General features: G+C 41.6%; 1 protein-coding gene across 9 annotated transcripts in view; it reads left to right on the top strand.

Annotated features, from left to right (window-relative positions):
- The window catches only part of SIL1 (SIL1 nucleotide exchange factor), a 246115-nt gene that overhangs the window by 24540 nt on the left and 195714 nt on the right, over window positions 1-25861 (top strand). For 4 of the 9 annotated variants that reach the window (XM_020908413.2, XM_020908403.2, XM_020908405.2 and 1 more), the window contains one exon: window positions 1410-1463. The exons of the other annotated variants lie outside the window; for them this stretch is intronic. In XM_020908413.2, coding sequence (XP_020764072.1) covers window positions 1410-1463 — 54 coding nt within the window. The remainder of the gene's footprint in view (window positions 1-1409; window positions 1464-25861) is intronic. 9 annotated transcript variants of the gene reach the window in all.

The following is a 25861-nucleotide window of genomic DNA, read 5'->3' as shown; positions in this document are numbered from 1 at the left end:
ATTTCCAGTGGTAAGAACAGTTCCTGGCATATAGTAATAGATGATCAAACAGCATTTATTGAACGAATGAGCTTGTGAATGAGAATGGATTTTGTTATTACGCTGACTGGGTGCACAGGTGCTCATGTTCATACCGCTTTGTTTCCAAAGTAAATGTAATCAAGGTGATTTTCTTTCTTGTTCATTACTTATTAAGTGTCTTCCCACTTCCCCTCAACCATTAATTGGAACCTTCTAGAGGGAGGCTATTTTTCTCTGGCTTCATTTTATGTGGCTTTGTTTATTTCTGGCATTTTGTTACTGGAAAGAGGAGTTTGTAGTTATTGGGCTTTGGGCATTGATTTTTAGGTTTTCTGTTACAAGGAAGCAGGCTTTAGTGCATTTGCTTGGAATAAAGACAAACACAGAAGCTCGCCAGAATGGTGAATTTATCTCACTCTGATTTTCTACTGACAATTTTTGCAATACTACCTAAGTACTTGGACAGGGGCATTAGACAAGAATTGACAAATCAGCGATGGCCAGATAGATACAGATTCACAGAATGTGAGTAAGTAGCAGGTGGAACAGTCAGGGAATATTGCTTTTTTTCTTTCTGACAGTGGCCTGTTTTTTTTTTGTGTGTGTGTGTGTGGCAATTATTAGTGATATGCGTGAGACCTGGACCAGTTACTGTTTCCCTTGTAGATGGCCTGTAGCCTGCGGAGCTGCAGGGACTGTGGGCTCAGTGCTGGTGTGCCCACGTGGTAAGTCCTAGGCAGTCCTGCTTTGCTTTGCTTTGCTAAGAATGTACTCCAAGCTCCTAGAGTAAGAAAGGAGCAGGAATCCAGTCATCTTTGTAAATGTTTGGGTCCTAAATTTTACTAGTGCTCAAAGATTTAGAGTGCTCCTGGATTTAGAGAATGAAATCATAGGCATGAATATGAGCAGGAAAGGGTGTCTGGAGCGGAGTAAGCCAGCAGACATGGGCTTAAATCCCAGAAAAGGTTCTGTGTTTATTGAGAACAGTAGCCCTACGAGTTCTGGTCTCTACTCATTTCCAAGACTCCCTTTCTCCCAGCTAGAGCTGCCTTTCCTTCTTGTCTCTAAGTACCTGGTTATCTTACCTTGCTTTAGATATTGTTGACTCTTCACTATTTATAAAGCTCAGAAAAGGAAGATATTGGATAGCTCTTTGTCAGTTCTCTCCTTTGCTTATTTTCCTTCTTTGAAGGACTTAGACTTGTGGTTAATTCGGGGGTATTTGGTCACACCTGTTACTACTAAGTCAGTATCTTAACTTGCTATCATTACTGACCATCCTCTATCCATCTGGAGTAATCTTTATGTTTAAATTTATTTAGAAGTCCACTTTTAGTGAATTCCTCTTTACTTTTTTTTTTTTTGTTGTTGTTGTTGTTTTAATGCAGGAATTTCAGCTATATGTCAGCAAGACAAGTATTTGAAGATTCTGATACCAAAAGGTAATTTTTCTCTGGGCTCACAAATCATTATTACTCCTCACTTCTTACACCTCTCCCTTCAGTCTTTTCTGAGCTAAATGATGATCTCTGTTCCTTTAATCTTCTCTCACTTGTTCTATTTCCTGGTCCTCCTGTTGTTTCCACAATTCTTGTTCAAAGGAGTATTTTCTTTCAGAATTCTAACAGCTTTCATCTGGCCAAGATTGCAGGTAACATGTTAGGCTCCGTCTCCTTTTCCCCCAGGCTATATAAGGGTTGTATGTGTGCGTGTGATTGTAGAAATATGATTGGGATGGGTAAAATGCAGTTACCCTTTCCCACCCCATGTTCACTGTCATCCATAATCCTGAATCATTTAAAGGTGCATCCAGCCAGTGAGCCCCGAGGCTCGGGGTGGTGATGATGGCCTGTTTCAGATAACTTATCAGGCTACCTATTTCTTTTTTTTTTAGATTGACTTTTTGTTGTTGTTGTTGTTTGGTTAAAAAGTAAACCAACTCATATGTCTTTTTATTTTGATTTGCATTGATTGTCTGTCCTTAAATCCCAAGTGAGAACTTCTTTAAAACCAGTTGCCAGTGTTTGTGTTCGCAAGGATTTGGAGAGTCAGGCCTCCCAGTTCTTCTTCACCTGTGTGTCTGATAGAATAATCAGCCGCTGTGTACACAGCTCTCAAATGTCTCTCCTCTCTTACACATGCATGCATGCATGCACACACGTGAACACATTCTTTTTTCTGAGGAATGGACGCGTCTCTGAGAGGAATCCATCTTGTTTCATGCAAATAACCTCCATTACAGCAAAATTCAGGCGACTTTGAGAAAGGTAGAATTAGCAAGTCCCCCCCCCCCCCCCCCAGAAGACCTCAAAGCTCTTAAAATAAACCTTAAAAAACCTGCTACTCATAGCCTCAGCTCTGAGAACAGACAAATTGCAAACCTGGTGCAGTGAGACTCTCCTTTTCTCCTCTGATCTTTTCCCTTTTTCTCTCTCAATTTATTTTAACATCCTCTTTCATGGTCTTACCTAGAAAGTTGATTCAGTCTTTCATTGCCAGCTCTTAGCAGGAGAAGCAGCAGGGTTTCTGGCCCTAATTTATGGTTTATATTTCTTCTCCATTCTCTTTCTTGGCCACCCCAGTTGCTCATCTCCCAGCACCTTACTGATCCCTCCCCCGTTAGAATGACAGTGACGTATAGCTTTGGAATTTGATGTTGTCAGTACTCGCCTAATGATTTGGGTAGAATTTGGCAGCCTGTTTTGTGCATGTGCTGCTAGATAAGGAAATGGGGCTTTTCTCTCTTGGTACCTTCTTTCTTTCCTTTTGCCTGCCCAGTCCTGGTGAGCCTTGTAGCCAGGGGGAAGGGAGAACCCTTTACCTGATTAAATAGGGTATTAACTTATGAAGCTACAAAATAGCATTTCAGAGCAAGAAGTCAGGGAGTTTCCCTGCAGTTCCCCTTGGAAGGAGGTGACCTTTCAGTTACTTTTTTCAACATCTTTGGGGGCCCATTTGAAGAGAGCTGAAGCAATAATTAGGACTAAGCAAAGAAAATGAATTTGGAGCCAGAATAGTTTAAAAAGAAGCTTAAAAAACCAGAACCTGCTGAGACATAATAAATAGGTGTTTGAGTTTTGTTCTCTTCTTACTCCATCCTTTTTTGCCTTTGTTTTTGGTTTCCTTCCCAAGACTTAGAGACTCTGTTATTCCCTTGATAGTGGAATGAGGATCCTACTGGTGACAGCTTGCTGATATTCAGGCAGGTAAAAGGAGCTGAGGTGGGCTCCCTTCACGTACTGCTAAATCCAGGAGTTTTGGGTTGTCTAGGGAAGGGTAAAGTTTCCATTTTTATATTCCTTTGCATTCTCCCTAGTATTCTTTGGGACTGACTGTATTTTCCAGATGATTATCTCTGAGAAATGGGGAAAGAGGAAATTTTCTGGACAGTTTTTGCCAGGCTTTCTGAGCAGTTGGAGCATCATGCCAAAGATACATGGGTTTATCTCCTTAAGATCGTCTCTAGGCCCCCAGTTTGTTTGAGGAGGCTGGCGGTTTGGTATAGGTAAGAGCTTGGACTTTGGAGTCAGATCTGCTTTCAAATTCTGACTTTGCCACCGATTAGTTCTGTGACCTTGGAAAAGTGACCTTACCTCTATTAGTCTTAGCTTTCTGAAACGTAATGGAGGGTAACGATGATGCCTCTACATAGGACTGTTGTGAGTCCAATGTCTTGTGAATAAATACTTTGTAAACGTTAACTGTAATTGTAATTTTAAGATACTGGTAGAATATTAGATTGAAACTTCTTGGCAAGAGACAATAGGTAGAAAGTTGCTAAAAAAAAAAAAAACTGATGGAAGATTGGTTTTTCCTCTCCCTCAACCTTTTAGCAAAAAGAAAAGGAGGAGAACGTTGGGTACTGTAATGAGTTACCTGTTGTTTTACTACATTAGTAAATCCCAGGTCTTCCCCTTTGTTAATCCAGTCAGTTGATTGTTCTCCCAGAAACACCCAGCCTTGTTACTGGCTCCTCTGCAAAGATTTAATAGACACAGCAGTCAATGTCCTCCATTACCAGGACATTATTATTTTTAAAACATACTGCTTTGTTTCGCCACCTGCACTTTGCAGTTTTATAAATAATTAAAGCTCACCGCACTTGTCAAAATAGGTTCAAAAAGTGCATTTTGGGATGCTGTACCTTTGCCTTGACAATGTGTTTATTAGCTTGTTTGTTAATTCCAGGATTGGTTAACTTGAGGCTCCTCTGTGCCAGCCTGCTCACACCAATACTCATCTTGAAGACTTCAGCAGAGGGGCTCAGTGTGGTGGTCTTTTTTCTGTGTCCCTGAGAAGTCATCAAGTGGTCAACAAGGAAGCAGAGAATAGTTCTTGCAGCTGATATACTCTTCCCCAAATGTGTTTGTGTGGGAAAGAACAAATCATGGGCCGAATGGAGCAGAGCAACAGAGGTTAGGAGCTTCTTGATTTTCTGGAAAATAGTCAAGTGCAAACAAATCAATTAGATGAAAACCTTTGTGAGACACTTTGGTTTGCATTTTCATCAAAACATTGAACTGTGGGCTGTTTCTGTCCATTCCTGGTAATTGGAACAAATGTTCATTTTGCCTCTGATAAGCGTTTGCTCTGACATGGGAGTAGGAGGAAGAGAGACTTTTCTGGGAGCATTGCTGTAGAGGAGCTGTCAGTGCCCATTGCTTCAAGTCTTGGCAGGGTGTCCTGTCAGACAGCACACAGGTCTGGCTTGGGGAGGCTGTGTGCAGAAAAGGAGCAAGGCACACGTCTCAAGTGCAGATGTAGAGTCGCAAGGACCCAGGTTCACAGGCTGACTTTGTTAACTACTAGCTGGATGTGTTAATTTCCTGTGTCTGCTGTAAAAGGTTAAAATAAGCCTGATGACTTAAAACAGCAGAGATTTATTCCTTTCTAGTTTTGGAGGGCAGAAGTCTGAAGTCAGTATCACTAGGCTGAAATCAGCATATTGGCAGGGCTGCACTCTCTCCAAAGGCTTTGGGGCAGAATCTGTTCCTTGCTTCTTCCAGCTTCTGGTGGCTGCTGGCATTCATTGGCTTGTGGCTACATCACTCCATTCTTTACGTTCAGTATCTTCAAACCTCTGCTCTGTTTTCACATCACCTTCTCTTCCATGCCTGTGTCAAATCTCCCTTTGTCTCTTTCTTACAAGAACATTATGATTGTAAGGAATCACACTGTGAATGTGTGTTTAGGGTCTACTCAGATAATCTGAGATAATTGTTTTAAGATGCTTAATCACATCTGTGAAGACCTTTTTTTCTTATAAGGTATATTTGCAGGTTCCAAAAATTAGGACCTGATATCTTTAGAGGGCTTCTAGACTTTCACCAGTGTTTTCTTCCTTATCTTTAAAATGGTAATTGTATCTTCTGAAATAATTTCCATGGAGCTTGTGAAATCTTGCTTGCCAGACACTCAGCACAGTGCCGAATACATAGTTGGTGCCTAGTACCTAGTAAATATTCTTTTATTGAGGGGGATATTTTAAAATTTTATTATTGTTTTAAGTGTTGTGCCAGACTCTGCTGTACAGTAGAGTGACTCAGTTATCAGTTCAGTCGCTCAGTTGTGTCCGAGTATTTGCCACCCCATGGACTGCAGCACATCAGGCTTCCTTGTCCATCACCAACTCCCAGAGCTTACTCAAACTCCTGTCCATCCAGTTGGTGATGCCATCCAACCATCTCATCCTCTGTCGTCCCCTTCTCCTCCTGCCTTCAATCTTTCCCAGCCTCAGGGTCTTTTCCAGTGAGTCAGTTCTTTGCATCAGGTGGCCAAAGTATTGGAGCTTCAGCATCAGTCCTTCCAATGAATATTCAGGATTGATTTCCTTTAGGACTAACTGGTTGGATCTCCTTGCAGTCCAAGGGACTCTCAAGAGTCTTCTCCAACACCACAGTTCAAAAGCTTCAATTCTTTGGCACTCAGCTTTCTTTATGGTCCAACTTTCACATCCATACATGACTACTGGAAAAACCATAGCTTTTTGACTAGATGGACCTTTGTTGGCCAAATAATATATCTGCTTTTTAATATGCTGTCTAGGTTGGTCATAGCTTTTCTTGCAAGGAGCAAGCATCTTTTAATTTCATGGCTGCAGTCACTATCTGCAGTGATTTTGGAGCCCCCCAAAATAGTCTTTGACTGTTTCCATTGTTTTGCTGTCTATTTGCCATGAAGTGATGGGACCAGATGCCATGATCTTTGTTTTTCTGAATGTTGAGTTTAGAGCCAACTTTTTCACTCTCTTCTTTGACTTTCATCAAGAGGATCTTTAGTTCTTCTTCATTTTCTGCCCTAAGGATGGTGTCATCTGTGTATCTGAGGTTATTGATATTTCTTCCTGCAGTCTTGATTCCACTTTATGCTTCATCCAGCCCAGCATTTTGCATGATGTACTCTGCATATAAGTTAAATAAGGAGGGTGACAAGATACACCCTTGATGTTCTCCTTTCCCAGTTTTGAAGCAGTCTGTTTCATTTCTGGTTCTAACTGTTACTTCTTGACCTGCGTGCTGGTTTCTCTGGAGGCAGGTAAGGTGGTCTGATATTTCCATCTCTTTCAGAATTTTCCATGGTTTGTTATGACCCACACTGTCAGAAGCTTTAGCGTAGTCAGTGAAGCACAAGTAGATGTTTTTCTGGAATTCTGTTGTTTTTTCTATCATCCAGCGGATGTTGGCAATTTGATCTCTGGTTCCTCTGCCTTTTCTAAATCCAGCTTGAACATTTGGAAGTTCTAGATTCACGTACTGTTGAAGCCTGGCTTGAAGAATTTGGGGCATTATTTTGCCAGCGTGTGAAATGAGTGCAATTGTGTAGTAGTTTGAGCATCCTTTGGCATTGCCGTTCTTTGGGATTGGAATGAAAAATGACCTTTTCCCATCCTGTGGCCACTGCTGAGTTTTTCAAATTTGCTGGCATATTGTATGCAGCACTTTCACAGCATCATCTTTTAGGATTTGAAATAGGTTAGCTGGAATTTCATCACCTCCACTAGCTTTGTTTGTAGTGATGCTTCCTAAGGCCCACTTGACTTCGCATTCCAGGATGTCTGGCTCTAGGTGAGTGAGCACACATCATGATTATCTGGGTTGTGAAGATCTTTTTTATACTGTTTCTGTGTGTTCTTGCCATCTCTTCTTAATATCTTCTGCTTCTGCTATGTCCATACCATTTCTGTCCTTTATTGTGCCCATCTTTGCATGAAATGTTCCCTTGATATCTCTAATTTTCTTGAAGAGATCTCTGGTCTTTCCTATTCTATTGTTTTCCTCTATTTCTTTGCATTGATCACTGAGGAAGGCTTTCTTATCTCTCCTTGCTATTCAAATGGGTATATCTTTCCTTTTCTCCTTTACCTTTTGCTTCTCTTCTTTTCTCAGCTGTTTGTAAAGCCTCCTCAGGCAACCATTTTGCCTTTTTGCATTTCTTTTTCTTGGGGATGGTCTTGATCACTGCCTCCTGTACGATGTCATGAATCTCTGTCCATAGTTCTTCAGGCATTCTTGTCTATCAGATCTAATCCCTTGAGTCTATCTGTCACTTCCACTGTATAATCATAAGGGATTTGATTTATATCATACCTGAATGATCTAGTGGTTTTCCCTAATTTGTTCAATTTAAGTCTGAATTTGGCAGTAAGGAGTTCATGATCTGAGCCACAATCAGCTCCTGGTCTTGTTTTTACCAGCTGTGTAGTTCTTCTCCATCTTTGGCTGCAATGGATATAATCATTCTGATTTTGGTATTGACCATCTGGTGATGTCTATGTGTAGAGTCTTCTCTTGTGTTGTAGGAGAAGGGTTTTTTGCTCTGACCAGTGTGTTCTCTTGGTAAAACTTTGTTAGCCTTTGCCCTGCTTCATTTTGTACTCTTAAGGCCAAATTTTCCTGTTACTCCAGGTATCTCTTGACTTCTGCTTTTGCATTCCAGTCCCCTATAATGAAAAGGACATCTTTTTTGGGTGTTAGTTCTAGAAGGTCTTGTAGGTCTTCATAGAACCATTCCAACTTCAGCTTCTTCAGCATTACTGTTTGGAGCATAGACTTGGATTACTGTGATATTGAATGGTTTGCCTTGGGAAACGAACAGAGGTCATTCTGTTGTTTTTGAGACTGCATCCAAGTACTGCATTTTGGACTCTTTTGTTGACTGTGGGGGCTACTCCATTTCTCCTAAGGGATTCTTGCCCATAGTAGTAGATATGATAGTCATCTGAGTTAAGTTCACCTGTTCCAGTCCATTTTAGTTCACTGATTCGTAAAATGTCAATGTTCACTCTTGCCATCTCTTGTTTGACCACTTACAGTTTACCTTGATTCATGGACCTAACATTCCAGGTTCCTATGCAATATTTTTCTTTACAGCATTGGACTTTACTTCCATCACCAGTCACATCCACAACGGGGTGTTGTTTTTCCTTTGGCTCTGTCTCTTTATTCTTTCTGGAGGTATTTCTCCACTGTTATCCAGTAGCATATTGGGCACCTACCAACCTGGGGACTTCATCTTTCAGTGTCCTCCCTTTTTGCCTTTTCATGGTGTTCATGGGGTTCTCAAGGCAAGAATACTGAAGTGGCTTGCCTTTCCCTTCTCCAGTAGACCTTGTTTTGTCAGAACTCCCTACCATGACCGGTCGGTCTTGGGTGGCCCTACATGGCATGGCTTGAGTCAGACAAGGCTATGGTTCATGTGATCAGTTTGATTAGTTTTCTGTGATTGTGGTTTTCATTCTGTCTACCCTCTGATGGATAAGGATACGAGGCTTATGGAAGATTCCTGATGGCAGAAACTGAGGGGGAAACTGGGTCTTGTTCTCATGGGCGGGTCTGTGCTCCATAAATCTTTAATCCAATTTTCTGTTGATATTCAGTGCTGTGTTCCCTTCCTGTTGTTTGACCTGAGACCAAATTATGCTGGAGATAGTGAAGATAGTAGAAACTTCCTTCAAAAAGTCTGTGCACACACTGCTGCACTCAGTTATATACCCGTATATATATGTTCTTTTTATACATATTCTTTTCCGTTATGGTTTACCCAGTGAACCCGCACAGCTCAGATATGGGACTTGTAAACCCATGGGCCAGGACTTGAACTCAGCCAAAACTCAGACTGGGGCTTGAACCCATGGTCTTTTGACTGAGATCACATACCTGGTTTCAGGACTTAATGAAGCCCAGGTTTTTTATATCTCACCTCAGAAAAAATTCAGAGGCTAGGTGATAGATAAGAAGTGGGTTTATTTAGAGAGAAACACACGCCTGAGAGTGATGGGCCATCTCCAGAAGGCAAAAGGCCCTAAAATATGGTGTAGTTAGTTTTGTTTTTGTTTTTTTTTTAGTTCTACCAGTTTATTGCTACCAACCCATCTCCCTCCACCCTCATGCACACATGCTCAGTCATGTAATCTCATGGACTTCAGCCCGCCAGACTCCTCTCTGTCCATGGATTTTTCCAGGCAAGAATACTGGAGTGGGTTGCTATTTCCTTCTCCAGTGTAGTTAGTTTTCATGGGTTGGGTAACTTCATAGGCTAATGAGGGGGAGGATTATTCCTACTTTTTGGGGAAAGGAGGTGGAGATTTCCAGGATGTAGGCCACTGCCCACTTTTGGATCTTTGGTTGGTTTTGGATCTGTCACGGCACTGGTGGGTGCCTCCTTTAGCATATGCTAATGTATTACAATGCATGTATAATGAGACTCAAGGTCTTCTGAAAGTCAGATCTTCCACCATCTTGGACCTAATTGGTTCTAACCAGTTTTTGTTACAACTTATAGCTGTGTCATTCTTCTTCTTTTTTTTTTTTTCATCCAGTACTATGTATTGATGAAGCCATTCCTTCCCTTTCTGATTTCAAGTGCCGTCCTTGACACGAACTAAACTCATGTGGGGGTTTTTACTAATGCATGTTCACAGACCCACCCCAGGACCAGAATCTCTGGGAATAGGATCCACCCATATCTGGAGACCAGTGCCTTAGAGCCTTACTACACAGGCTGGCCGGAGGACCAGCAGCATAGTCATCACCCCAGAGCTGTGCATGTGTCAGTCGAGTCTGACTCTGGGGCCCCATGATCCACAGCCCGCCAGGCTCCTTTGTCCATGGGATTTTTCCAGCAAGAATACTGGAGTGGGTTGCCATTTCCTTCTCCATAGCTGTGTCATTCTTTTAAAGGTTGTGTTCTGCCCTCTTCCCTCCTGTTTCACCAGGAGATTGGATTGGATATAGTTTGCTGTGCTATAGAGTAGGACCTTGTTTGTCCATTTTAAATGTAATAATTTGCATCAACCAACCCCACATTCCCAGTGAATATTCTTATTTATGTACATATATCTTACTACTATTATTTTTTAGCCATCTTGTGTGAAAGAGAGATGAATAGTTCCCTTAAGACTTTGACTTTGGACATTCTCCCCACCCTCCACCCCCAGTCATTGTCCCCATATCCCTAGGATCTTTGACTATTATCCACCACAGTGAGCAGCTGAGTCCTCAAGTCCACTCTATTACCAGTCCTCCATTATCCTTTCTCAGTGCATGTGCTAATCATTAGGAACAGGCCTCACCCTTTTGTTGATGTCCCTTTAAAATTTGTATGTTGAAGCACTAACCCCTGGTATGGCAGTATTTGGAATAAAGAAGTATCGGGTTGGCCAAAAAGTTCATTTGAGTTTTTCCATAAGTTGGTACGAAAAACCCAAATGAACTTTTTGACCAGTCTAATAATTTGGAAGCAGTTATTAAAGTTAAATGAGGTAGTAATGGTGGGGCCCTAATTTGATAGGAATATGGTCTTTATAAGAAGAAATACCAGAGAATTCTTTTTTTTTTTTTCCTCATCATTCAAGTACACTGAGATGCCATGCGAGGCCTGGGAAAATGTCACTGTGTAGAAGCCTAGAAGAGAGCTCTCACTAGAAACAATAGCAGCCAGAACCTTGATCTTGACTTCTAGTCTCCAAAACTATGAGAAAATAAGTTTCTCATGTTTAAGCCACCCATTGTGTGGCATTTTGTTATGATAGTGTTAGCAGACTAATATGGGGGGTGTAATCTGGTTCACACCCACTTCTCAGATACCTGAGGAGAAGCTTGGGCTCTGTAAATGATTCCCAGTTACCATTCAAGACAGTTTGCTGTGTTGCTGTTTTCCCATGGATAATTGTAACTCCATAATGAAGCATAGAAGAATATTATTTTTACAGTGATATTTAGTGTCTGATAGCTGTTAGCCAAAAGGCACGTGTCCCCAGCGAGGTACTGTAAATACATTTTATCTGTTCCATTACCTGCTGTTTCACAAACATATCCCTGAAGCATTTTGATCTTGTTTTTCATACTTGTCTTCAAGTGAGGAATTGTTCTGATTTGCAACTTTGGGGGATAATTACTACATTCATTAATTTCTGTTCTTTTCTCCCCTCCATTTATTACTGCTTTCTTGAGAAAATTTTTGTCTAAATCTACACTAAGTGGAAACAAGTGACTCGATTAAAGGGTGTTTTATAACAGTGGTTTCTCCAGCTTCCTTGGCATACTGATGGGAGGGTTATGAAAGCATCTTCTTACCTGTGGTTGAAGGTCTCCCTGGTCTGGGCTCAGATGAGTAAGAGGCTTTTGGGAAACCTCTGACCTCAGGCTTCATTGCAGAGTGTTTGTTTATTTATTTTTTTTGCCCTGGGGTATTCCTGGGCTAAGGGAAGGAGAGGCTAGTTGTCTTCCTTTCAGAGATTTAGTCATAGACATTAACCGAACATGTGTTATGTACTGGACATCGTGTATAGTGTTGTGGGAAACACGGTTCTCCACTTATAGAGATGCTCAGTACATGTTGACTAGGTGAATGTGTGGCTGGATAGAGTGGTCTTTGCCTTCAGAAAGACTGAAGGGGCAGACAGGGCTTCATTGGCTGGGGGCTAGTGGATGAAGGGTGCTGTAACCTCCCTGGAAGTTGGGAACAGAATTGGGAGCATCCTGTTGGGGCCATGATGCCCTAGCACTTGGATCTATAGGAGGAAACGGTAGGGGAGAAAGGCTGTGTTGAGGATGGATTATTTTGCATTTAGTTTTTTCTGGTATTTTGGCTTCATGAGTCCCCTCTTTTCATTGTAGACAGGGACTGTTACGTATGTTCCTTGTAAGTGCAGATGCTTCATAAATGTCGAGTGATCACCCATGACAGTTGAGGGAGGAGGTAGAAAGGTAGTAGCTGAGACAAGTTGGCCAAGGCTAGGGCAGAAGCAGAGATGTATGTGAATTAGATGCCTGGGATAAGAAGTGAAGAAGGGAAGAAAGCAGAAGCCAGGAAAGGATTTGAATTAATTTGGAACTGAATGGGAGCGCAGTTTAGAGAAGTCTGATCTAGGATAGATACTCAGGGAAAGAGCAATGGAGAGGGATTTCTATCTAAGAATGAGGAAGGACAGAGAGTAGTTAGCTTGTGATACTAAGGGAAAGGGGACACTGGGAGGAATGACTTAATTCCTTTCTGTACCACCCACACACCTATGTATCTCTCCTTTATGGCACTTGTCATACTTTCTGGCAATTAGTTGTTCATGTGCTTTTCCTTCTCCGAGAAGATAGAAGGGGCTCAGTCATCTCTGTATTTTAATTATTTAACACTGAGTCCATCACATAGCATGTGCTGCACAGGTAACTGATGAACATTCTTGAGGTTAAGGCCTGGGTGAGCCATCCATTAAGAACTGAAATGTAGTGGGTTCAGATGGGGCAGAGGGTACATGAGCATGTAACTGACTTTGTTGGGGGTGAGTGGGATAGAAGTGAAAAGTGAGATTGACACAATCTAAATCTTACAAGAATTTACCAAACACTTATGTGTCATGTTATCTGGGCATAGTCCTTATCCTTACGATGCTTAAGGCCTAGCAGTGGAGGAGGAAAACTGGATAAGAGAAAGTGTAGTAGGTGCAATGAAAAGAAAAGTATGAGTGCTATATCAGTGCCTAATGGAGTCTCGTGAGGAGGGTCAGCCAAGGCCTCCTGGATGAAATGTCTTTTAGAGTGAGTAGCAAGCCTTTAAGGTGAGTAGGAATTTGCCAGATAAAGAGGAGAGGGAATAGAACTCCAAGGAGACATGTGCGAAGGCCTGGAGGTAGAAAGTTCCATAAGGCCAGCTGTAGATAGGGTGAGAAAACAGAGAAGCTGCAGACATTGATTGGGGCTTGATATGGTGGAAAGCCTGGCTGTGGAGTTTGGCCTTTTCCCTGAGGGCCCTGGAAGAACATTAAATGGTTTCGGGCAGGGGGAGGGTGGGATCGCATTCATTCTCTGGCTGTAGAATAATCCATCTGACATTTTATCAAGGTGTATACTTGTACTTTGCTGATCTTTTATCCTCTGACACTGCAGCAAAGTCTGTCCATTTGCTCTAAATCGCTGAGTGCAAGAGCCTGAAGAGAGTGTGGCCTGCCTCAGACCCGAGTTCCTGGTGTTTGGACCTGGAGCCCAGCCTGTGTGGCTGAGCATGTGGTGTTCAGGACTGTAGCTCCCACCTCTTCTGCAGGTCCTTCCACCCTCCCCTCAGTGCCCCCTTCACAGCAGCTTAAAATTCCTGTCATTGTACTTTCCTCAGCTTTGTGCTTTTTTCAAATTGAAAATTTTTATGACAATGTCAAATCAATGGGAAAAGTTTTGAAAAGTAGGATTGAGAAATAAAGACCTCTTTCCCTTTTCTCCCTGTAAGGGAATTTGAAAAATATAGAAATTCTAAGTTACATGTTAAATATCCTTGGGGTTTCGTTTCCTTTCCTTTTGAAAAATTTTTTACATTAACCAAAAATCCGACAGAGATGCTTGTGGGAAGATAATTCCTTTTGGCTGGAGCTTAAGCTCCACATTGTGAGCTTTTTAATTTTCTTTTTTCTGCATTGAGTTGGGACCCAACTGTGCAGTCACTAGAGCTCATCACCGTCCTGTTGCTGGGCAAGGTATCTCTGTGAATCTGTTTGTTTTCCCCTTGTACCTACCTAATGACAGCCAATTTAAATCAATTTTTAATCAATGAAATGAATGACGGGTTTTTCTTTAGAAAAGAAACCACAGGCCCCAAAGTACTGGAAACAGTAAAAAGTGAAGTTTTCATTTGCATGTGAGCCGTTAGGCATGACTTTAATGTCAGACGAATGGGAAGTGCTGTTAAAGTAGTATTTGGAAATATGCTGTCTCATGGAGATGAGGGAGAGTGGCTTTTCTCTCTGCCCTCTTTTCATAGTTTGTGTAGCCTGCATGTGCCCAGCAGCTTGCACAGGTATCTAGTGCATTGAGATCCCAGGACACCTGAATGACTGGAGGGGTGGCTTTGAGCAGGACCATCTTTCTGTCTTGTTGCCACTTCCCTCCAGCCTTTCAGTCTACTTGTTTGTTCATTGCTTCATTCGTTTATTCAATATACAATTATTCCTTCTGGGCTTTTGTGTGGACCCCTGGTAAGGAATGGGATGAAAGGAAGTTCTCAATGAATTGAGGCTACGAGCCATGGCTTGATGTCGCCTTCTTCTTTATTACGTTTTATCCCTTTTTTTGAGATACTGTTTTCTAAGCTACTCTCAGCACCAACATCATCCTCCTGAAAGTTGCTTTCTTCTGCCTGCTTTGGTGGAAGGAAATGGCTTCTTTTAGGGTAGATGGAGTAGGTATGAAGACTCTTTAGCTCAGTGGCTATCCCCATTTGTAAGTCTCCATGGGCTATGAGGGGTGGGGCTGTGAGGGGGCAAGTTTGCTTTGCCTGGGATTTGATTCCCATAATCATTGGTTTGGCTTTGGTCTCTAGAGTCCCAAGGCTTTGGTACCTCTAGAGGACTCTAGGCCCCAAACCTTCTCTGCAGCACATATTCCAGTTTGCTATTGTTATTGAATGGGTTCCCTGAGTGATGCTCTTCATCTGAGGAAGAAAGTGGCTTTTACTGAGTGCCTTTTAGAGTGGTTCAGAAGACTGGATTTGGGTTATTCTAGAAACCCTGGACTTAGAAAACTAATTCATTAAAGCTGTTCATCTTCTGCTTCCTCATTGTGCTCATCAGCTTGGGTTGCTGTCACCTGAGAGGTGGTGGTTGGGGGTGGCGTTAGTAGTTTGGGCAGGTGAACTTGAAGGAAAAGAGATAAATAGTTGGTAGTTAATGATGGATGGGGGCAGACAGGAAGAGGCCTTCTGGGTTTCTGGCTCGTGCAGGTAAAGCTAGGCATTTCTAGAGAAGGATCAGTATAGTATCTCTGGGCATGTTGAGTGTGAAAAATACAGAGGAGATTAGAGCAAGGCGTATCCTCGGGGAGAGTGTGCCTGGATTCTCAGGCTGATGTCTTGTTCAAATTACCCACTTGGGTTTTGGGTCACTGTAGTGAGGGATAATACAGCCCAAATCCAAATTTTGTTTACAAACTAACTCCTTCTATTAAAAGATGTTGAAAATTTTCAAGAACTAACAAACTCTGAACCACAAGGCAAAGGAGTGAGCTCATAAGCAGATTTCATAAACAGTGATGACCTTCCTATCTTCTTTTTCCTCTCTCTAGTCTCCCTTTCACCACGGTGCAGTTCTGAAAAGGAGAGGGATTTCAGAGGGTTACTTAGACAACCTAAGCTATGTGTTTGAAACCCATCTGACAAAGTGGATTCTTAACATATCACGACAGCACTCCTCTGTAAATCCTTTTCTCCAGCATTGTTGAGATAAATACATGTTCTGAGTTTTAGGCCTCCAGGTCTTCAAAAAAGCAGTCTTGCTTCTGTTTGGGATACTTTTCTCATTGTCTTTGGTTGGTTAATTCCTTTTCCTGTTTCAGGAAGTCCTCTCTGATACCGATTTCCTGAGGGAGATGCCTGTGCTTTCCTGCAGTCAGAGCCTTCTAGCTGGCTCCTTTAGGGCTCTTTCAACCCAGGGCTTACTATAACTGCTGATTTACTCATCTATTTCCATTGCCCATCTGGAGGCTCGTGGACAGCAGGACCCCTTTTTACTTAGTCTTTGTATTCTCAGCACCTGGCACATGTCTGGGATGTAGCAGGTCTCAATAAATATGTGCTGAAGGGTGAATAATCTGCTAGTTGGATTTGTTGGAGGTGGTGGCAACTGGATATATGTCCTCTAGTAGGTGGTAAGGGTTTATTCATCTTTCATAGTGAAAAAGTTTTTGATTTTTTGGTAGTTCTTCTGTATGGGAAGGTGAACAAGGTCTTTGCAGAAATATGTTTCTGGATTAGTGTGGCTGTTGAGTGCTCACCTGGGATTGAAATGATTTTGGTGTGGGTGTGAAGCTACAGGTAGTAAGTGAATTGTTTGTCTGGGCTTCGTGAGTGTAGTGTTCTTGTGTTTTTCTGGTTGCTTTCCATGTTTTTATGAGCTGCCACCCAAACATCCAACTTCTCTGAAGCCAGGGTTTGTTACATGTTGCCTTTCAGGTAAGAGATTGTAGTATCAGCCAGTCTTCGTCTACAGTGTTTTCTGTTGGCATTATCAGGGGCTGTGGTGGCTGTTTTAAGGAGAGCTGTCATAAGAGGAATCCCTGAGCAGTGAGAGACTGAACAGAGAGAGAATAATTGGAAAGAACTGCCTCCTCCTTTGTGTCAGACCAGGCCCTTTAGGCAAGATAGAAGAAGTAGGAAGGGTGCTGGCTGACAGAAATAAAAATGTAATACCAACTGAGAGGTAAAGAGGTAGTTTTGTAAGGAATCTAGAAAGAACTGGGGTCCCTGCTCTAAGGGTGAGGCAAGCAAGAGCCTATCAGCATCTGACACACCCTTGGTACTCTGGAAATGATTCTGTCTTACTCATGACCCAGTTGGTTTGGGTTCAGAGCATCTGCTGCCCAAAATGTGGGTTCTAAATGCTTACTGATCCTTAGCTGAATGTGCTCCACTTGGAGGCCAGTTGTGAGATGGATTGTTTCTAGGGTATGTTTACCTGGGCAGGTAGCTGTCATGTTATCCCCTTTCAGCAGATCTGGTGCTCTGACAAGACTAGCTGGCAAGTCATCCTCATGGAGCCTGCTGTGGCAGGAGAGACTTCCTGGGGTCCCACTGGCATCACAAGCTCACTCACTGGAACCGAGAGTCTCTGCAGGCTCCAGTCTGGGATACTGCTGTTGGCTGAGCTGTACTCCTGTCAGCTGCAGGCTGATGACTCCTGACAGGCTGGGATGTGATTGGTGGCATCTTGCAGGGCCCTCTGACCCTACTTGCTATCATGAATCCTGTTGTATCCCCCTTGTACACTTGCTTCAGCGTCTCATGATATACCACTCTTAAGAACAGATAGCAGATGGAAAAGTCGTCTTTCTTGGGTTTATTCCCTGGTGGCTCAGGCGGTAAAGAATCTGCCTGCAGTGAGACAGACCTAGGTTCAGTCCCTGGGTTGGGAAGATCCCCTGAAGGAGGGAATGGCAACCCACTCCAGTATTCTTGCCTGGAGAATCCCATGGAAAGAGGAGCCTGGTGGACTACAACCATGGGGTTGCAAAGAGTCAGACATGACTGAGCGACTTGCAGTTTTTTCACTTTAAATAATGATATTACATTAAAAAACTTGTAGCCTGGTTTGGCAGTTTTCCTGGCTCAGGATGTGTTTGTTATGTTCTCATTGCCCTGTGGGGACCAGCAGAGCTGTGAAGAGAAATCACTTCATTAGGAGACTCTAGAAGAAAACTGGGCTCTCCTGGCACTTACTCAGGGATTCGGGCCCTTCCCCTTCCACAGTCTGCCAGGGCCTGGGGACTGCTCCCCAAGGTGTGCTGTGTGCCAGTGTCCAGGGATCTTAAGGAATATAATTAAGCAACTAGTAGACGTGGGGATGTTTAAAGTTAAAGTGTGGTTTTGTTGACATTAAGCATAGTTATTTAAATATCAGTTAATTAGTGCTTTTTAATGTTGCTTCTTGAACTCAAGTTTGGTTATTGCAGTTGACATAGATACTTGACAAACCCAAGTCACTGTGGAGGCGTGGGGCACAGTGAACATGGACTTGGAGGAGAGGAAGAGAGAACACATAATTAACAGCTGTTGAAATAATTCAGCTGTTTCCCTTGCTGATTGCTCTCCTCCTCTGTACTGCTGATACAGTGAATTTTTAGTGGGGTGGGCTCTTGCTGTGCCAATCAGGGTTAGGATGAGGCCTTTTTGATTGTTGGAAGAAAGCTATAAGATTGGGAGGAACACTTTACATTTGAAATTAATGCCATATTCCTCCTTAATCCCAGCACAGGATCTGAGCTTTGGGGTATGCTTTGGTATGAGGGCTGCAACTAGTGTGAAAGCAGGCACTGAAACTATGGACATTATTGACTGGGTAATGAGGTTAAGTCGGGAGATGAGAGTCTCGGGCTCGGGTTCAGCTTATAGAACTGCAGATAAGTTGAGGTGCCCATAGACAGAGAAGATGCCTCTATGGAGTGGTCAGTGAGCCCTCAGAAAGTCTCCTTGCCTGAAAAATCTGCACACCTTCTGGATTATGGTGTTTATCTGCTCACCTGGTCATGTCTCCACCCACCCATTCTTTATTTATCAGCCATACTTTTATTGAGAGTCTGCTGTGTCCTAGACCCTGCACTAACTAAGATGGAACAGTGGATAAGGAAGGAGTCTTTCCCCTCAGGGAGTTCATATTTACAATGTTTTCAAGATTCATCTATGATGCAGCATGTATCAGAACTTCATTTTTATGACTGAATAATATATCATTATATGTGTATACCACATTAAAAATCTATTTTAAAAAATTTATTCATCTCTTGATACCTAGATTATTTCCATGTTTTGACTGTTGTGAACATTCACATGTTAGTGTCTGAGTTACTTTTTTCAGTTACTTGGATATATACCTAGGGTAGTATGATGATTTTATGTTTAGCTTTTGAGGAATTGTCAGACTTTTCCATAGTGATTACATCATTTACATTTTCCACATCTTTGCCAATACTTGTTCTTTTCATTAAAAAAAAATAATTGTCCCAATAGGTATCAAGTGATATCTCACTGTAACTTTGATTTGTATGTCCACAATGACCTCTGATACTGAGCATCATTTCCTGTACTTATTGGCCATTCGTATGTTGTCTTTGTAGAAATATCTATTCAAGTTCTTTGCCCATTTTTAAATTGGGTTGTATGTCTTGTTGAGTTGTAGGAGTTGTTTATGTATTCTAGATGTTAAACCCTTATTAGATATGTGATTTGCCAATATTTTCTCTCATTCTGTGGGTTATCTTTTCATTCTTTTGCTAATGAGAGGCAGAAAAGTTTTAAAAATTTTTTAAAAATTAATTTTTTATTGAGGTATAGTTGATAATGTGTTACTTTCTACTGTACAGCAAAGTGATACACTTGTACATATACTATTTTATATTCTTTCCTATTGTATATTTTGGGATATTGAATATCATTTCCTGTGCTCTAGAGTAGGACTTTGTTTATAAAAGTTTAAAAATTTTGATGAAGTTCAATTTATTTATTTATTTATTTCAATTTATTTATTTTTATCACCTGTGGTTTATGTCCTATTTAAGCAACTGTTGCTTGATCCAAGGTCAAGCACTTTGGCCCCTACATTTTCTTCCAAGAATGTTATAGTTTTAGCTGTTACATTTGATCCATTGTCTTTGATCCATTTTTAGTCAATGGCACCTTTGTTAAAAATCAATTGATGTAATGATGTAAGAGTGTATGTTTATCCTTGTATCAATATAAGATTATATGTTTATGTGATTTTCATGCAGTTTTGCTTATTGTAACTTTGTGGTAGGTTTTGAAATCAGGATGTGTGAATCCTCCAGCTTTACTGTTCTTCCAGATTATTTTGAGTAGAATACCTTGATTTATTTTTATTTTTGATTGCTTTGCATGGTATGTGAAATCTTAGTCCCCAACCAGGAATTAAACCCATGTCCCCCTGCATTTGAAGCATGATGTCTTAACCACTGGATTGCCAGGGAAGTCCCTGGATAGGGTATCTTGAAATTCCATGTGAATTTTAGAATTAGTTTTTTCGTTTCTGCAAAAAATGCTTGTGGGATTTTCATAGAGGATGTTAAATCTGTATCTTGACAGAATATGTTGACTCTGTATAATACTTTGGGTAGTATTGTCATCTTAATAAAATGAAGTCTTTCAGCTCATGAACCCAGACATATTTATATTTATTTAGGTCTTCTTTAATTTCTTTTAGGTCTTTTTATTTCTGTTGTAGTTTTTAGTGTAGAAGTCTTTTTCCTTGGTTAAATCTTTCTCCTTTGATTAAATTTATTCCTAAGTATTTTATTCTTTTTGATATTATTTTAAATGGAATTATTTTCTTAATTTCCTTTTTGGATTGTTAGTGGCTAGTGTATAGAAATACAACTGATTTAAGCTTTGATTTTGTACCTGTGGAATTTATTAGAATGGTTTTTGTTTGTAGATTCTTCAAGAATTTCTTTGTATAAGATAAAGTCACCTGTAAACAGACAGTCTTGCTTCTTCCTTTCTCATATGGATACCTTTTGTTTCTTTTTCTTGCCTAATTGCTTTGGCTGGCTAGAACTTCCAGTATTATGTTGAACCTTGGTGACAAAAGCATCCTTGTGTTATTCCTAATCTTAGAGGAAAAAGTTTTAGTCTTTTATCACTGAGTATGTTAGCTGTTGGTTCTTCATATATGACCTTAGTTATGTTAAGAAAGTTCTCTTCCATCCCTGGTTTATTGTTTTTATCATGAAAGGATGTTGGATTTTGTCAAATGCCTTCTCTGTATCAATTGAGATGATTATGTGATTTTTTTTTCCCTTCATGCTACCACTGTAATTTACTAAATGGATTAATTTTCATGTGATAAACCACCCCTTATTCCTAGGATAAATCCCACTTGATCGTGCTGTATAATCATTTCGAAATGCAGGTGAAGTTGCCTTGCTAGTATTTTGTTGAAGATTTTTCATGTATGTTCATAAGGATATTGGTTCTTATAGTGTCCTTGTTTTGCTTTGGTGTTTGTTAGTATAATTCTGGTCTTACAGAATGGATTAAGAAGTCTTCCCTTTTCTTCTGTTTTTGGAAATTTTAGAAGAATTGGCATCTGCTACCCTTCTGAATAGGTATGTTGCTGGGTAATAGGTCATGGGCTTTGTGACATGGGGGTACCAATGTGGAGCATCCTTTTTTTTTTTCTTTTTTCTTCAGTGGAGGGCTCTGCACCTTCATCTTGGCCCCCTGTCTGGGGAGTCAGTTATACTGGTGAGGAAGACTGGAAGTTGTCTCGTTTAAAAAAAAAAAAAAGGTGAACTTGAGAGTTGGATTTTTAAGACTGCAGTTATTTCCTTGTGCTCTTTCTTTCCTTAATTGGTGGATGGTCTTGCTGAACAAGAACAAGACCTCTGTGATCCCAGTCAACAGAACAAATTAGTAGATAAAGGAACAGTTTCTGTGTTGAAAATAGCATATTTTCTAAGTATGTCTTACATTTTAGGAAGAAAGATTTCATTGAAAATAGCTTCCCATATTTCTGACTTCATATCTGACCACAGAGATGGCTACAGGTACTTTTTTCAGAGTTCTGGTACTTCATACACATGTGCCATTATGTTCTGCTTCACTCAACAGTTAATTGTTCAGTTGCTCAGTCATGTCTGACTCTTTGCGACCCCAGGGACAGCAGCATGCCAGGCTTCCCTGTCCTTCACCATCTCCCGGAGCTTGCTCAAACTCATATTCATTGAGTCAGTGACGCCATCCAACCATCTCATCCTCTGTCGTTCCCTTCTTCTGCCTTCAGTCTTTCCCAGCATCAGGATCTTTTCTGATGAGTCGATTCTTCACATCATATGGCCGAAGTATTGGGGCTTCAGCATCAGTCCTTCCAATGAATATTTAGGGTTGATTTCCTTTAGGATTGACTGATTTGATCTCCTTGCAGTCCAAGGGACTCTCATGAGTCTTCTCCAATACCATAGTTCAAAAGCAACACTCAGCAGTATTTTATGCATTTTGTTTTCATGTTTCACTATAGTGCATATTTTCACTGACATTATTTTCCATTGTATATTCCACATGACTCCTTTTTAGATTATTGATTTTATTCAACTAACATATTTTTTGAGTGTCTGGCACAGTGCTAGGCAATGAGGATCCAGCAGTGGTTTAGGTGGACAATGGTCCCTACCTTTGTGGAGCTCCCAGTCAGATGGGTGGTAATTGTTATAGGCTCATGAAATGAAATTTCACTGACCATGTAACACAGCCTTGGAGAGGATGATGAGGTTGTATAGTCTCTAGCCCTGGCTCCTATTCCTGCCTTCTAAAAAGCAAGTGAGACCTTGTCAGGGCAGTGGCAGTTCTGCTTGTGAGAAGGGATCTCAGTGAAGCCCAAGATGGGGAGCCCTGGGACCATGGCAGAGTCGGCTATAAAATGGGACTGCCGCAGCAGGGAGAACTGCTGTTTCCTAGGCAATAGTCTGCTTAATATTTTTAGTGCGTGGTCATGGCAGAACTAAATGTGGTTTCTGATCCCAAATTGGTAATAAATGTAGACATATTTAGAGTAAGAAACAATGCGTTTTAAATCCTCTGCTCCTTAATTGTCTTGCCAAGTGCTGAGTTTAGGTTTCTTTGTTTCTTGGCTACCTACCCAGCCTCCCACCATCTCTCAGCGAAGGCACCCAGATTTTCTCTGGGTGTTTGGTGGGATTGTGAAAGCCTTGAGTTATGCTCCCTGAGCTGTGTTGAGAAGCATCTGATTTTTGTGTTTCTCCCCACATATGTAAATGTATATATTTTAAAACTCATCCTCCTTTCAAGTTTTTAAGAATCTGGGATTATGAATAGTCTTGGACTCTCAGGCATGTTAAAAATAAAATATGACGTTTCAGTTGCTGACTTACCTGGAAGATATAGTCAGGGCCAATGTGGTAGTAGCAAGTTCAGTGCTTGGGGACCCGTCCTTGTGCTGCCGCTAAGTATTTCTGTAAGTAAATGCTGTTTTCTTGGGGTTCCTCAATTAGTTTAAGGATCACCCTAATTGTTGCCTTTCTCATGATTTCAGAGTTGTAATTTGTGTCTCCAGTTGCCCGTAGCAGTATCTATTTTTTCATGGCATATTCCTTAAGAGAGCTTTCTTCTTAATTGTACTGTCTGAGACTCAGATGTGGAAAATCATGCAAGTCATTGATTGTGAGCAGGACAGAAAGACCATCACTGAGGACAGTGATGGTATCTTTTGTATATTCTGTTATACAGTAAGGTTCCCAGTGTGCTCAGGGGACCTGAGGTACAAGGGACCTGTTTCTAGAGTGTGAATACTGAATGCTTATAATCTAAAGTGCCAGACTGGCTGACACAGAATAAGGGTTACTGTTCTTACTGATTCGCAATTAGTCCATTTGTAACTATGGACTAGAAGTCATACCCTCCTTCCTGTCTTAGTCCCACAATGAGGCCCTAACCTTTGCTGGAAGTTTGGAGACAGCAGGCAAAGGAAAGATGAACTTTGATACCTCCCTAGCCCCAGCCTGTGGTGTGTAGATGACAGTATGAAGTCTCTGGTATTCTTGAGGAGCAGGCTATAAAGAAAGCCCATCATGCTTACTGTTAGCAGATACTAGTTTAAAAGGAGAGGGAAGGAGGTGGCGCTTGTTTCCTGTATAGCAACTGACCCTGTCTAGTGTGGTCCAATCAGTCTCTCTACTGAATTTGCCCATGTTGGTCCTGCCCTCCCTCTTTTCCCTTAGAGGTAGGAGAGCAGCAGCAGGAAGATACATCCAAGTCACCAGGAAGCTGGGCTCTGAAGTGGCTGTTCTTAGTCAACTCTTCAGTGGGCACTGATGCAGAGCCAGCCAATATTGCTTGAAGCTTTCAATGGAAATGCCTCTGTAGCTGCTAGAGTGTAGTCCAGGTGTGTGGGAAGATTTGCAGCTCAGGGAAGTTGATTCTAAGGAGAGACTTGTTGTCACAATACGTTTCTGTATGGGGGTACAGTCTCACAGTTTTTGTTTATCCTGCCCTTTTCTCTAACAATAGTGGTTAGTGAGAGCTACAAACTTCTCAAGCCCTTGGTTTGTGTCAAGCATTGTGCTGTATGCTTCCTATCATCACATCATCTCATTTAATGCTAATAGCCATCCTACAGAATAGTTGCTGTTAAGTTCCTTTTTAGATGCAGGAATTGAAACTTGGAGAGAGGTTAAGCAGCTAGTCCAAAGTCCCACAACTAATTGGGGAGACCTGAGTGGAAATCCAGAGCCCACATTCTTTTCATTACATCAGAGTGAAGATGGAGTTGAGTAGAGCTTCTGGTAACCTTGGCTGCTGTCATCAGAAACAGGTTGATCATTCCTAGGATCTCACAGCGGGTCAGGGAGCAAGTATAAGGAGTAGATCTCCTTGCCCACAGCCTGCTAGATAGAAACTTGCAGGTTAGGTCCTAGTAGAAAGTACACTCACTCTGGCCGGGGTATTTCTCTACTTTGCCTTGTTGCTTGCTGGTGTGCTTAGGCAAGCCCAACTCACCTTTTTGGTCTCTATTTTCTTCATCTGCTGTGTAGAAATAATTCTGGGTCATCCCCCCCACCCCCGCCCCTGAGGAGGGCTATAGGAGAGTTCTACATAATTTTTGGAGGTCTTGTGAGATAAACAAGACCAACAACAACAACAAAAAAGAAATAATTCTGTCCTGTGTGTGCCATGTTTGGGAAATAGGAACAAAGACTAGTGGTAAGTGAGTTTGGATATCATCTGGGCCAACTTTTATGCAGTAGAGGTCTCTCCTCACCTCTGCTGAATTCTTTCCAGACAGGTGAGTGTGTTTGAGGGGAGTGCTTAGTGCTGGGCTGTAAGGGAGAGCAAGGGTGCTTTTGCTTTCTGGACAGCTGGGGAGCCCAAGTTACGGGAGGTTACGAGGTCAAGTCATACCGGGTGACAGTGAACTGGTTGCAGTCTGAGTCAAAGGCATTCTTCTTCTGGAGTGTCTGTGCCTCTCCTGGAGGCTGTGCTGTGCCAAGGACATTCATTAATTAAAATGTGTGTACATGTGTGTGTGTGTGTGTGTGTATGATGTGCAGAAATACAGACGTGGTAGAAGTGGTCTCTCCACCGTAGGCTCATTAAAAAAAAGTTTCTCTCCTGACACAAAATGTGTGCTTTTGTATTCACACTGTTGCAAAACAAATGAATGGCTGATTTCGTCTACCACTGGAAAAGCAGCATGGTCTGAAAAGAGAATGGGTTCTGGGGCCAAACTGACTTTGAATCCTGACTCTACTATTCTCTGGCTGTGTGCACTTGGGCAAATTGCTTAACCTCTCTGAATTTTGGTCCCATCATGGGCAAAATGAACAGCATTTTAGAGCCCCTTCATAGGATTGTGGTGAAGAATAAATGAGCTTTGAACTTTGCTTGGAACATAGAAAGTACTTTATAAATATTAGCTATAATTAGAATTTATTTTCCTCTGGGCTGCCCAAATATTGCATTTGAATACTGGAGGATTGGGTGTCACTGGGGTACTTCTCTTTATCCTTCAGTCCAAGTGCTGTAATTATGATTATTACAGCTCTACAGAGTGTGAGGACTAAGGCTTCTGAGTGATCTGAGAGCTCAGAGAAGGTGGAGTTGTGTCTGATGGGAGTTTGTTCTTGAAGAGTTTGTCTCCCTTCCTCCTTTCTCCACTGGTGTGACTGTGCTCATCACTATCCTGAGGATGTGTGTGTTTGAAGGAAGCTCTACACCATTATGGGAACCTGTTGTATAGCATCAGAGAATCTCTCTATAGGACCACTGGGGCTAGTATTTTCTCTGTTATCGTTGTGACTCTAGGAAAAATGTTGAAAAAACTGGATTTAGAGAAGTGGCCCCAAAT

Source organism: Odocoileus virginianus, chromosome 3 (assembly GCF_023699985.2).
Source record: "Odocoileus virginianus isolate 20LAN1187 ecotype Illinois chromosome 3, Ovbor_1.2, whole genome shotgun sequence".
NCBI classification, from domain to species: Eukaryota; Metazoa; Chordata; class Mammalia; order Artiodactyla; family Cervidae; genus Odocoileus; species Odocoileus virginianus.
Note: the sequence above shows the minus strand (reverse complement) of the source record. Positions and strands in the feature narration are given on the sequence as shown.